A 13,790-nucleotide genomic window follows, 5' to 3' on the forward strand; every position below is an offset into this window, starting at 1 on the left:
GTAGAGTACCACTGATAACTCTATAGAGAGAGTCAGAGAGCAGATGCCCAAGGCTGCCGAGCTCTTATTGCCTCTGCAAGCTAAACAGGTCATCTTTATTTATCTTTCTCTGTAAGCAATATTTTTTCAATAAAATGCCGAGCTCCTTTCGAATGTTTGGGGATAATTCTGGCTAATGTGCTTTTGGAAGCGACTAATGCACTCTTTTCAGAAACCCTGGCCACCTTCCCAGATGAAACGAGTCCTGATCTCACACACACACACACACACACACACACACACACACACACACACACACACACACACACACACACACCTGGCCTCATGGTGTAGCACACAAACACACAGACACACACACACACCTGGCCTCATGGTGTAGCACACAAACACACACACACACACACACACCTGGCCTCATGGTGTAGCGCACACACACACACACACACACACCTGGCCTCATGGTGTAGCACACAAAAACACACACACACACACACACACACACACACACACACCTGGCCTCATGGTGTAGCACACAAACACACAGACACAGACACACACACACACACACACACACACACACCTGGCCTCATGGTGTAGCACACACACACACACACACACACCTGGCCTCATGGTGTAGCACACAGACACACACACACCTGGCCTCATGGTGTAGCACACAGACACACACACACCTGGCCTCATGGTGTAGCACACAGACACACACACACACACACACACCTGGCCTCATGGTGTAGCACACACACACACCTGGCCTCATGGTGTAGCACACAAACACACACACACACACACACACACCTGGCCTCATGGTGTAGCACACACACACACACATCTGGCCTCATGGTGTAGCACACAGACACACACACACACACACACACACACCTGGCCTCATGGTGTAACACACACACACACACACCTGGCCTCATGGTGTAGCACACACACACACACACACACCTGGCCTCATGGTGTAGCACACAAACGCACACGCACACACACACCTGGCCTCATGGTGTAGCACACACACACACACACACACACACCTGGCCTCATGGTGTAGCACACACACACACACACACACACACACACACACACACACACAAACAAACACACACACACACACACACACCTGGCCTCATGGTGTAGAACACATACAACACACACACACACACACACACACACACACACACACACACACACCTGGCCTCATGGTGTAGCACACACACACACACACACACACCTGGCCTCATGGTGTAGCACACAAACACACACACACAAACACACACACACACACACACACCCGGAGCATCCAGCCTTAACACAACGCCTAGTCTGTCAGATTGCCATTGATTTTTCCCACAGTGCATTGCTCCGAGGTGCAGGTTTGATTTTTGTTTGGCTTTTCTGTTAGAGCCCGAGCGGATCAATACCGCGGCGCTTTAAGCTCCAGGTGCCGCTCGCACCAGCTCGCCGGCGGACAGGCGAAGGATTGTAGCGGAGAAGCGCTAGCCGCTTCTTTGCATTAGCATGTGTGCGTGTTTACTTATCGACTTCCGAGGGCTCATCAGGAAACTTCCCGCTCTCATCCGTGCCGCGACCCCCGGGGCTCCTGGGAGACTCGGGATCATTATTGGCCGCCTCTGAGAGGGGGAAGGAGGGATTGATTCCTAGCGCTGTGTTTTCTTCCCCAGAGACCGCGAGCCTAAAAACAGACGCGGACTGAAATGCCAGCGCTTTGGCTCCGGCCTCCTCGATCGCGGATTTCCCACTTGTGTTTCCACTCCTGCTCTAATCCTGGAGGAACACCTGGAGTCCCTGTTGGAATGAGGGAATTATGTTTCCTAGAGATCCCGACAGGCTATTACTGTTCAATAAAACAACAGGAATCAAACGGACACTTTTAAGACACTCCGTTGGTTTGATGTTTGTTCATCGGCATTCACACTTTCTTACTGAATCCATTCCTGCTCCAGGAAACAACATTGCTCATTTTAAGCTTAACAGTTAGACATAGCCCAAAATTTTTATCAAAATATATATTTAAAAAATATATTATTTCTACTATTTATTATGTGTTGTTTATTATATATATATATATATATATATATATATATATATATATATATATATATATATATATATATATATATATATATATATATATATATATATATATATATATATATATATTAGGGCTGTCAAAAGATTAATCGCATCCAAAATAAAAGTGTGTGTTTACATAATATATGTGTGTGTACTCTGTTAATTATTATTTATATATAAATACACACACATTCATGTATATATTTAAGAAATATTTGCATGTATATACATTTATATAATCTATAATATATATGAATGTTTTATATATATTAAAAAAAAATCTTAAATATATACATGCTTGTGTGTGTATTTATATATAAATAATAATTAACAGAGTACACACACATATATTATGTAAACACACACTTTTATTTTGGATGCGATTAATCGCGATTAATCTTTTGACAGCCCTAAAATATATATATATATACATTTTATGATATTAACAATATTCTTTATTCAAAATTATAATTTCTGTGGTTAATATTAGTAATAAAAGATAACACATTATTATTAAAAATATTTAATAATGTTAATAATGATTAAAAAAAAATTATTTTAATTATTATTAAAACAACAATATTTTATTTAATTAAATTATTTTTAATATTAGAATATGCTTTTATTAATTATAATACTTTTATTAAATAAACAAAGAACAATATTAAATTGTTGTTGCGGTGAATGGTGATATAAATATTTTTGAATGATTATATAACAATATTTGTATTCGATTAAATTTATTTTGAATTATTATTATTTTAATGACTATGTACTACAATATTTTTATTTAATTAATTAAATTATTATTATTAGAATATGCTTTTATTAATGATAATACTTTTATTAAATAAACAAAGAACAATATTAAATTGTTGTTGCAGTGAATGGTGATATAAATATTTTTTGAATTATTAATATAACAATATGTTTATTAAATAAAATTTATTTTTTGAATTATTATTTTAATAATAATTAAAATATTAAGTACTAAGTACTACAATATTTGTAAAAGTATTAAGTACTACAATATTTGTAAAAGTATTAAGTACTACAATATTTGTATCTATTGTTATGAATAACTATTTTAATTAAATTATTATTAGAATATGCTTTTATTAATAATAATACTTTTATTAAATAATACTTCTATTAAATTGTTGCGGTGAATGGTGATATAGATGCATTTGAATTATTATTAATAATATAACAATATTTGTATTAAATTGTTGGTAATAATAGCAATATTTTATTCAATATTATTATTATTAATAATAATATTTTTTAATTATTATTATTATTCATTGTTTTAACAATATTTGTATTATAGTTGTTAACTATGATAATATTTGTATTCAAATTAATAATATTTTAGTTTTTATTATTATTGGTGATTGTTTAGTTATTGTTTTAAAAATCTCCAATCTTCAAAATCATGTAGAAACAACATAAAAACAGTATATTTAAAATATTTAACAGAATATTTTACTAAGCACTATGAATCACTGATGTCTCTATTAAATAGATTTTCTCTCACTTTTAGCCATTCAACATTAAAGTGTAATTGAAAGCTGTCAATTTTAACATTTAATAGGCTTTCAAATTATCAATTGGATTATAACAATATCTATTTTAAAAAGCAGCAAATAAAATCAGAGTAAATAAAACTTTGATTTTTCAGTTTGATCTGAATCAGAATTACCGGTGTTAAAGCTCCCGCTGAACAACGGTTCGGTTTGTTTCTAGTGTGAAAGCATTTTCTTTATGGTTCGGACTTTCAGAGCATTTACAGGAAGTTCCTGTTTATGTTTAAATATTCATTATTATTTTTAAAATTCATCTTGGCTATATTGATTATGAAAAGTGCAAAGATGCGAGTGGGTCACTTACTCGTAACTCGTTCATCTCCTGTAATGGTACATTACATGTTACAAAGTTGGTAATAAGGATGAAGACGGACTCGGCGGGACTGAGACTCGTGTTTATTCAGAACTCAGATACAAACACAATAAACTCGCGCTCACAACTCCGTACAATATCACTCTGTTAGCAATCTCTCCGTCTCTGGTCCATTGATGTCCAAATCATTCTTTTGAACCGGTTGTTTTTAGTGAACCGGTCGAACCAGTTCACCAAATCGGACTGAATCGTTCTAAACGGTTCGTGTCTCGAGTCAGCGCTGATCCATCATTTACTAAAGTTACTAACTTTCTGACATGAGTGACAGCCCCTCCGACTAGAAATAAACTAATAACCTGAAGTATATGCTGTAACTACAACAGTTCACTGACCTGAGATGTGCTGAGAACTGATGAGAAGTAAACTCAGGTCCATCCTTCTCTCTGGCAGCAGCTCGTGCGTCGTAGACCTCGTTAAACCACGCCCCCTCCGCTCATTTCAAATGCAAAGATGTCAGCCAATCTCTTCAGTGTTTTTTTTTTACTGAAGTCTCACAGCAGACACGCCCCTTGAAACAGAGCATTCAGCCACAGGGCAAACATCAGTATAGAAAAAATGCCTTTTATCTCTAAATTATGACATTTTATGATGTAAAAATCATACTAACAATATAAGTACACCTCAGAATAAAAATATCCAATAAAATAATGGGACGTTTAACGCCTCATGACTAAACAAAGGGCGCCAGAGTGTGCACACGACGCGCAAAACACCAGGCGTGAAAGCGTCATTAAAAAAAAAACGCCTCGGGTTTGTTTTTTTGTTTTGACGCGGTGCGTCAAAAAACTGGACGACCAATGAGATTGTTGCTTTTGTTCTCGCGTCTGGAGCTGCTGAAGTGACAGTAAAACACCACTGGGTGGCGCTCATGCTCAAAACGGTCTTGCCGAACACATTGAGACGACGAAGACGAAGTAAGTAGACAAAGAAGATGAGCTACTAATGCTGTTAGCCAGTTAGCAAAAGTGTGTGAATGGTCTTAGCAAGTCTCTCTTCTTATTCTGTGTGACGAGCGAGAATCAGAAGCGCAAATACCGGGAGCGGCATCTACTGAATTTACACGTTCACTCGACCAGTGTTGGGGAAAGTTACTTTGAAAAGTAATGCATTACAATATTGCGTTACTCCCTTAAAAAGTAACTAATTGAGTTCCTTAGTTACTTTTTAAGAAAAGTAATGCGTTACGTTACTTTTGTGTTACTTTTTCTCACCTGGGCTGAGCTTGTTTTTGTAAAAAAGTTATATTTTTGTGCAACGGTAAAGACCTCTTCACACCAAAAGTGAAATAATAAGCCCCAGGCTGAGGTAAAAATGCAGATTCACGCATGACCAGTAGAGGGCGCAGCTCTGGATAATGTAGAATAGGATGCAGGAGAAAAAAGTTTTACCAATAAAAACAAAAAATCTAGTAATTTTCATCATCCAAGGTCAGCAGCAAGACATTGGTAAATTAAATATAAAGGTAGATTAAATGCACAAAATAGGTTGTTTTATTTAACATTTAACTATTGGAGGTTTGCATAATACTCTGATTTTTGATTTGACTAATTTGATTCATTTTGAGGTGTACAGAATCTTTATTGTGCAAGTGAGATGAATAAATGCTCACATTTAGTCTGGAACTACTATAACCCTCATGTTCACACACACACACACACACACCTCAGCACTTATTTTTCTCAACATGAGGACAGGAGAGCTGTCAGTCAAATTAATGTGAAAAAGTAACTCAGATATTTTGTTGTAAATTTGAAAAGTAATGCGTTACTTTACTAGTTACTTGGAAAAAGTCATATTATTACGTAACTTAAGTTACTTTACCCCCAACACTGCACTCGACGCATCGCCAGTGGAAATCGCTTGGGTGTGCACACTCAAGACGTGCCGAAAAACGCTAAACAATAATCTGTATTATATGGAAAGAGAAATATTTGTTCACTTGTACTGTCCATTTCAGGCTGAATTTGAACTGTACTGATTCCTCTGCAGGTTTCTCTGATGTTTGATTTGTCTGATGTTGTGTTGCAGCTGAATGAGATGATTCAGAGTCCAGTGGAAGGACAGTTCTGGCAGGTGGACCACATTAACCCGGTGTATAGAGGAGGAGGACAGTGTTCCCTGGACAACCTTCAAACCCTTTGTACCGTCTGCCATCGCATGGTACAGTACACATGCACACTCATATTTATTAATAAATGAGTAATAATATTAAAGGGTTAGTTCACCCAAAAATGAAAATTCTGTCATTAATTACTCACCCTCATGTCGTTCGACACCCGTCAGACCTCCGTTCATCTTCAGACACAAATGAAGATATTTTAGTGTAAATCTGATGCTCTGAAAAGCCTCCATTGGCTCAACTTTACACTCTCAAGACCCTTAAAAGGCACTAAAGACGTCGTTACAAAGTCCATCTCACTACAGTGGCTCTACAATAACTTTATGGAGTGACGAGAATAGTTTTTGTGCGCAAAAAACCCTAAATAACGACTTACATAGTGATGACGATTTCAAAACACGGCCTCATGAAGCTTCGAAGCGTTATGAATCAGTGAGTCGATTCAGCAGTTTGAATCGCCAAATTTCAGCAGTTTGACGGTTTGACACGCGATCCGAATCATGATTCGACTCAGTGATTCATAACGCTTCGAAGCTTCATGATGCCGTGTTTTGAAATCATCATCACTATATAAGTCGTTATTTAGGGTTTTTTTGCGCACAAAAACTATTCTCGTCACTTCATAAAGTTATTGTAGAGCCGCTGTAGTGAGATGGACTTTGTATCGACGTCTTTAGTGTCTTTTAAGGGTCTTGAGAGTGTAAAGTGCATTGAGCCAATGGAGGCCTTTCAGAGCATCAGATTTACACTAAAATATCTTCATTTGTGTCTGAAGATGAACGGAGGTCTGACGGGTGTCCAACCACATGAGGGTGAGGAATTAATGACAGAATTTACATTTTTGGGTGAACTAACCCTTTAAGTTGTATATTACATTAGTATGTTATATACAGTATGGTTGGGTACCGAATCCCTATATAACCGGACCGAGTCAGAACGCAGATTTCAGTGCCTCTTAAAGGAACACGCCACTATTTTTGAAAATAGGCTCATTTCCCAACTCCTCTAGAGTTAAACAGTTGAGTTTTACCGTTTTCGAATCCATTCAGCCGATCTCCGGGTCTGCACTTTTAGCATAGCTTAGCATAGATCATTGAATCTGATTAGACCGTTAGCATCTCGCTCAAAAATGACCGAAGAGTGTTGATATTTTTCCTATTTAAAACGTGACTCTTCCGTAGTTCCATCGTGTACTAAGACTGACGGATAATGAGAAGTTGTGATTTTCTAGGCCGATATGGCAGGAACTATACTCTCATTCCTGCATAATAATCAAGAGCTGTGAGCCGCCCCATGAGTGCAGCGGCGCAATGATATTACACAGCGCCTGAAAATAGTCCCCACGTTGTCACGTTGGTTATGTTGACAGAAGTTAGCCTATTTTCAGCCGCTGTGTAATATCATTGCTTCTGAGCGAGATGCTAACGGTCTAATCAGATTCAATTATCTATGCTAAGCTATGCTAAAAGTGCTAGCACCAGACCCGGAGATCAGCTGAAAGGATTCGAAAACGGTAAAACTCAACTGCAAAAGGTTCAACCCGGCGCTCAGGTAGAGTTAAATAGTCCATAATAGGTGCTCTTGGGGTAGGGAAAAATCCAATGACACAAAAAAGGCAGGTCCCTTCAAAGAAGATCATTTGTTGGTTGAAACATGTTGGCTCTTGTATTTTTTTTAAATATGACTTAAGCCATACCAAATAAAGGCTTTTTAATTCATTCCTTCTCCTCTTTTTACGTCTGACTGAGTGCCAACTCTAGGGGAGTCGGAAAATGAGCCTATTTTCAAAAATAGTGGCGAAAAAAAATATTAAGCCAGAGAATATGGTCATATTTCTGCTAAATAAAGCTGAACCTTGAAGCTGGTTTATAGCAGACCAAGGATACAGACGACTGCTGTTATTACTGTAACTCTTATTACTGTAACTGTATTTAGTGATAAATTAGCCCTGTTGTAGTTGGGTCAGGTGGCTTAGGTTTTACTGTGAATTTAGGTCAATTGTGTTTTGTATTTATTTATATTTATATATTTAAAATGCAATTCTTTAATGTAATCCGCCATCGTTTTGTGGTTCTTTTTTTAAAGTATCCGTTCAGGCACCGGTACTGTTTTAAAAGTATCGGTTTGGCACCGTTTAGCACCAGTACCGTTTTAAAAGTATCGGTTTAGCACCAGTACCGTTTTAAAAGTATCGTTTAGGCACCGATACCGTTTTAAAAGTATCGGTTTAGCACCGATACCGTTGTAAAAGTATCGGTTAAGCACCAGTACCGTTGTAAAAGTATCGGTTTAGCACCAGTACTGTTGTAAAAGTATTGGTTTAGCACCAGTACCGTTTTAAAAGTATCGGTTTAGCACCAGTACCGTTGTAAAAGTATCGGTTTAGCACCAGTACCGTTGTAAAAGTATCGGTTTAGCACCAGTACTGTTTTTAAAGTATCGGTTTAGCATCTGTACCGTTTTAAAAGTATCGGTTTGGGCACCATTTAGGCACCGATACCGTTTTAAAAGTATTGGTTTAGCACCAGCACTGTTTTAAAAGTATCGGTTTAGCAGCGGTACCATTTTTTAAAGTATCGTTCAGGCACCATTTAGCACCGGTACCGTTTTAAAAGTATTGTTTAGCACCAGTACTGTGTTAAATGTATCGGTTTAGGCACCGGTACCGTTTTAAAAGTATCGTTTAGTAACCGATACCGTTTTAAAAGTATCGGTTTAGCACCAGTACTGTTTTAAATGTATCGGTTTAGGCACCGGTACCGTTTTAAAAGTATCGGTTTAGCACCAGTACTGTTTTAAATGTATCGGTTTAGGCACCGGTACCGTTTTAAAAGTATCGTTTAGTAACCGGTACCGTTTTAAAAGTATCGGTTTGGCACCAGTACTGTTTTAAATGTATCGGTTTAGGCACCGGTACCGTTTTAAAAGTATCGTTTAGTCACCGGTACCGTTTTAAAAGTATCGTTTAGTCACCGGTACCGTTTTAAAAGTATCAGTTTAGCACCAGTACTGTTTTAAATGTATCGGTTTAGGCACCGGTACCGTTTTAAAAGTATCGTTTAGTCACCGGTACCGTTTTAAAAGTATCGGTTTGGCACAGGTATCATAAAAAACCCAAACGATACCCAACCCTAATATACTGTTTAAATGGAATTGAGTTATCTTTATTTAGTTTTTTTATTTATATTCAGGATTTAATTTGAATATTTTTTATGAATATGCAACTGGCTTGTAAGATTTGGTGGTGAATTTGTGGTTTATTTTGCAGAGGACCGCACAGCAGGCCAAAGACAGAAGTCGGATGAAACGAGACCAAGCTGCCACCAAACTGGCCTCTGACATCACACGATTCTTCGTGAAGAAATGAGACGCGCTGTCTGTAACTATTAAAAACACACAATCTGAGCAGCAAAGAGCCGTTGCCTTGGAGATAATGTGCTGTCTGCGGGTTACATGTCACGTGTGTTTTACAAACATCTGCAGTATTGGAGAATATTTCTGTGAATATGAGTTAGTTGACGGCTGTTTTTAAATCACAGCATGAGGCAAAGCTTTTGAAACTGTTTTATTTGATGTGTGTATCCATACATTTACCTAAAATCACCAAATAAACATGCTACATTTAAAGCACAGATCTCATGTACTTTCATGGCGTATTGGTGACATTGAGCTGTGGTGCTCATGTGGGCTTCACAAGTTCCAATCCGGCACATTTAGTCATCCTGTTAAAGGAACACGCCACTATTTTTGACGGCTGAATACACTGCAATGTTAGTTACATGCATATAGAGGTCTGCACTGGCTTTAAACTGAAGTCTGGATCAAAGATCGTTTGACCCGACCCAACCTGACCCGACCACTATAGTTCAGTCAGGTCCATGAGTGCATAGGAATCGGATCAGCTGATATGGGCGGGGTTGGAATTTTTCCAATCAGCTGATAGCGAAGCTTGACTACATGGCCTGTCTGAACTAATTTATGTTTTACCATTGCTGGGTGAACAGGTGTTACTGTGCGTTCACACCAGACGCGACCTGTGCGAATAAATCGCGCTATTCGAGTGTAGTTTGACGCTTGAACATTTTGAGTTTACTCGCTTAATTTGTGTGACATTCACTTCACAACAGACGGGAATCCGCGTCATGGGAGGAGCTTCTGCCAGCGGCTCGTCTCGTTACAAAATGGCTGACATGGATTGTTTTAAAATACGGCGAATAAGCTCAAATTGCCGGCTTTAGCTAGCTTGTAGTCTCAATATGTGTATATAGAGCTCAAATTGAGTAAAGAGCGTTTTTAACAACTCACCAGATTGTCCGACCTCCTCACTCACTTTCTTCCAAGCAAGATCCTTTTTATTCTGTTTCTATAAAGTATGAAGACGTGTCGTACAGCTCCGGGTATCCACATATGATTTTCTTCTCATTGTTGTCACTACTAGAGCAAGCTCCTGATAACGCGGCGCGAATATCCGTCAAGGTTCGAACTTTTCAACTTGCGCGATTTGCGCGAATCATGCGTCAAACGCCCGAAACGATCAATTCGCGCCCTGTCATCCGTGCAAATCGCGTCATTCACATCACCTCATTTGCGCGAATCGTGCCACAGAATGTCAATTCGCGTCTTTGCATTGACTGAACATTTAAATCACTTGCGTGAAACGCTTCATTCGCGTCTGGTGTGAACGCACCAGTATAACAGTAACATAAATTCCTCTGGAAATCAAACTTCAAAAAGTTTATATAAAACAGTTTTGCCCATGTACTCTTGCTCTTGTGCGCTCTTTCGGTCTCTTCACTGTAAAAAAATAAAATAAAAAATAGTTTCAACTTAAAAAATGTATTGTGTTCATGCTGCCTTAAATTTTTATGTTTAATCAACTCAAATATCCAAGTTGTCACTTACTACATTTCAAGTTGACTAAACTTAAATTTTGAAGGCAGCACAAACACTTAAAAGTTTGTGTTTACATAATATATGTGTGTGTACTCTGTTAATTATTATTTATATATAAATACACACACATTCATGTATATATTTAAGAAATATTTGCATGTATATACTGTATATACATTTATATAATCTATAATATATATAAATATAAATGTTTTATATATAAAAATAACATTTTTTTCTTAAATATATACATGCTTGTTTGTGTATTTATATATAAATAATAATTAACAGAGTACACACACATATATTATGTAAACACAAACTTTTATTTTGGATGCGATTAATCGCGATTAATCTTTTGACAGCCCTAATATATATATATATATATATATATATATATATATATATATATATATATATATATATATATATATATATATATATATATATATATATATATATATATATATATATATATATATATATATATATATATATATATATATACTGTATACACACATTTATTGAGTGTATATGTATACATACACAGACACACACACAAGACATAATATATATATATATATATATATATATATATATATTTATGTAAACAAACTTTTATGTTAGATGCGATTAATCGATTTGAAAGCACACACAAACACACACACATATTCTATTTATTCTCATCTATATATTCCAAGGTACAACGATATACTAAATGTATATTATTTAAGTTAAATGCACATACAACTGAAAATATCTATTATATTTAATATAAAATGTGTTGTATGATTTATATATAAACCAAAATAATAAAAAATATTCATTATTTACTGTAATATAATCATTTCTACATTAAAGAAATGACCTTTTTATCTATTTGGTTCAACCTAATACTTACAAAAACGAATAAATGTCTTAGTTTTGAATTATAATGTCGTCATCATCTGTACTTGATTTAAAGGAAAGTTTCAGTGTTTACAGATGAATCTTTGACAAGAAGTATGAATCTTCTGAAGATTGTTTATATATATATAAACCTGGAAATATAGTCATAAATCCTGATTTTGTAGTTGTGTATGTTAAATATATCTTTGTCGCATGTGTCGAGTTGTGAAACAAGATGTAATCCTTCTTCAGGCGTTGCTGAAAAGAAATTGCGCTGCACCAAAACTTTGTGTTATTTTAATCTGTCTCTCAGGAGTAAACTCAATAAAGGCTGGGGGAGGGAGGACAATACTTCCGTCGCCACGGCAACAGACTTGAGTGATGCATATTGCCAAGGAGATGGGGGCATTTTTACAATTCGACTGTCTGTTCACAGACAAATTATCCGCTTAAAACCCGTCTCCAGAACAGGCGTTAACCCCTGACCTCACGAACGACGCACCTTTCATTAGCACGAGACATGTGGGAACGAAGCGTTCCTTCAGCAGAGATTAGGTTCTCAAAATCCCCAGAAGTTTGGAGAACTTCCAGTTTTCAGGATGTGATTAAGTAAGTAGACGGGAACATGGTAATTAGTGTGATATTCTCTGGTAAAGTTGAACGTTGGCGTGTTACTTGGAGCGTTATGCTCGTGTAGACATAACAAGCTGATATTTTATTTTAAGACGCGTGCAAATTGCATTGGTTGGCTTATGAAAGTGCCAGTTTGGATAATCGTGATGTTCTGTGACTCTCAGGTGTGAGATGCGCTCCAGTGTGTGAGCTAATGAGGCACATCCACAGCTTATATAGTGCTTTTATTCTCTTTACATCTCCGTTTTATGAGTAGCCAGGCAGTCCTGAATGGACCGGGGACTGAATTTACAATAACAAGGGGACGCAAACACGAGCGGCCAATCATGGGTGATTCCCTCGGTTTCCTGTCCTTTGAATCCCGCTTTTTTGATCATCTTCCGTTTTGTTTGCTCTTTACTCCAGCTTCAGAGAAAATGTAGCCTCTGACGTCTGAAAGCGTAAACCCACGCAGTGTCAACTCCTAAATTTACACATCACTGAGGCTAGAAACGCATCTCATATAGACAGAATGGATCATAATGGCAACAATAACAAGTATGTTTGGTGTCCACTTTTATTTCTCTCAAGTCAAGACTTAGGTTAGCATGTAGTATTTCAGCTACATCTAATTAGGGGCCAAGAACTGAAGGTGCGAAGGCACCTATTGTATCCGTTGGCGTTCGTATTATTATTATTCTTCCGTTTCTTCTTCTTCCGCTCTTGAGTCTATGGCAGCCTATAGAACCGTATGGCACACTAATAGAGGACAGTCTGAAATATCGCCATAGCAAATTTTGAGTCTCTAACTCAATCCCTCTAGCGCCACCAACTGTCCAAAGTTTCACTCATGTTTATGCTAATAACTTTTGAAACCTAAGGGCTAGAGACAAAATTCTTCTGATTCCTTGGCTCGCGACAATTCGATTGCATTTTTCCGCCATTTTGAATTTTCCAAAAAACCGACTTTTGCAAACTCGTCCTAGACAGTTCGTCCGATTTGCACAAAAATGTAACCAGATCATCAATTCAAGTTGATTCGTCAAATTGTTTTCGATAAACGCGCAAATAAATTTTACGTAGCGGTTGCGAAAATATACTTAAGGCTGTATCTCCGCAACGCTTTATCGTATTCAAACCAAACTTGGTAAATGTCATCACAAGCATGACCTGAGGCAACATGCAGCGCCACCTACTGGTC

General features: G+C 37.2%; 1 protein-coding gene across 1 annotated transcript in view; it reads left to right on the top strand.

Moving 5' to 3' along the window:
- zranb3 (zinc finger, RAN-binding domain containing 3) overlaps positions 1 to 9,827 on the top strand; it is a 142,165-nt gene extending 132,338 nt beyond the window's left edge. The window contains exons 20-21 of the mRNA XM_079807572.1: positions 6,106 to 6,237; positions 9,465 to 9,827. Coding sequence (XP_079663698.1) covers positions 6,106 to 6,237; positions 9,465 to 9,563 — 231 coding nt within the window. The 3' untranslated portion in view covers positions 9,564 to 9,827. The remainder of the gene's footprint in view (positions 1 to 6,105; positions 6,238 to 9,464) is intronic.
- The last annotated feature ends 3,963 nt before the right edge of the window (positions 9,828 to 13,790 follow it).

This window comes from Gobio gobio (assembly GCF_949357685.1).
Source record: "Gobio gobio genome assembly, chromosome: 24".
NCBI classification, from domain to species: Eukaryota; Metazoa; Chordata; class Actinopteri; order Cypriniformes; family Gobionidae; genus Gobio; species Gobio gobio.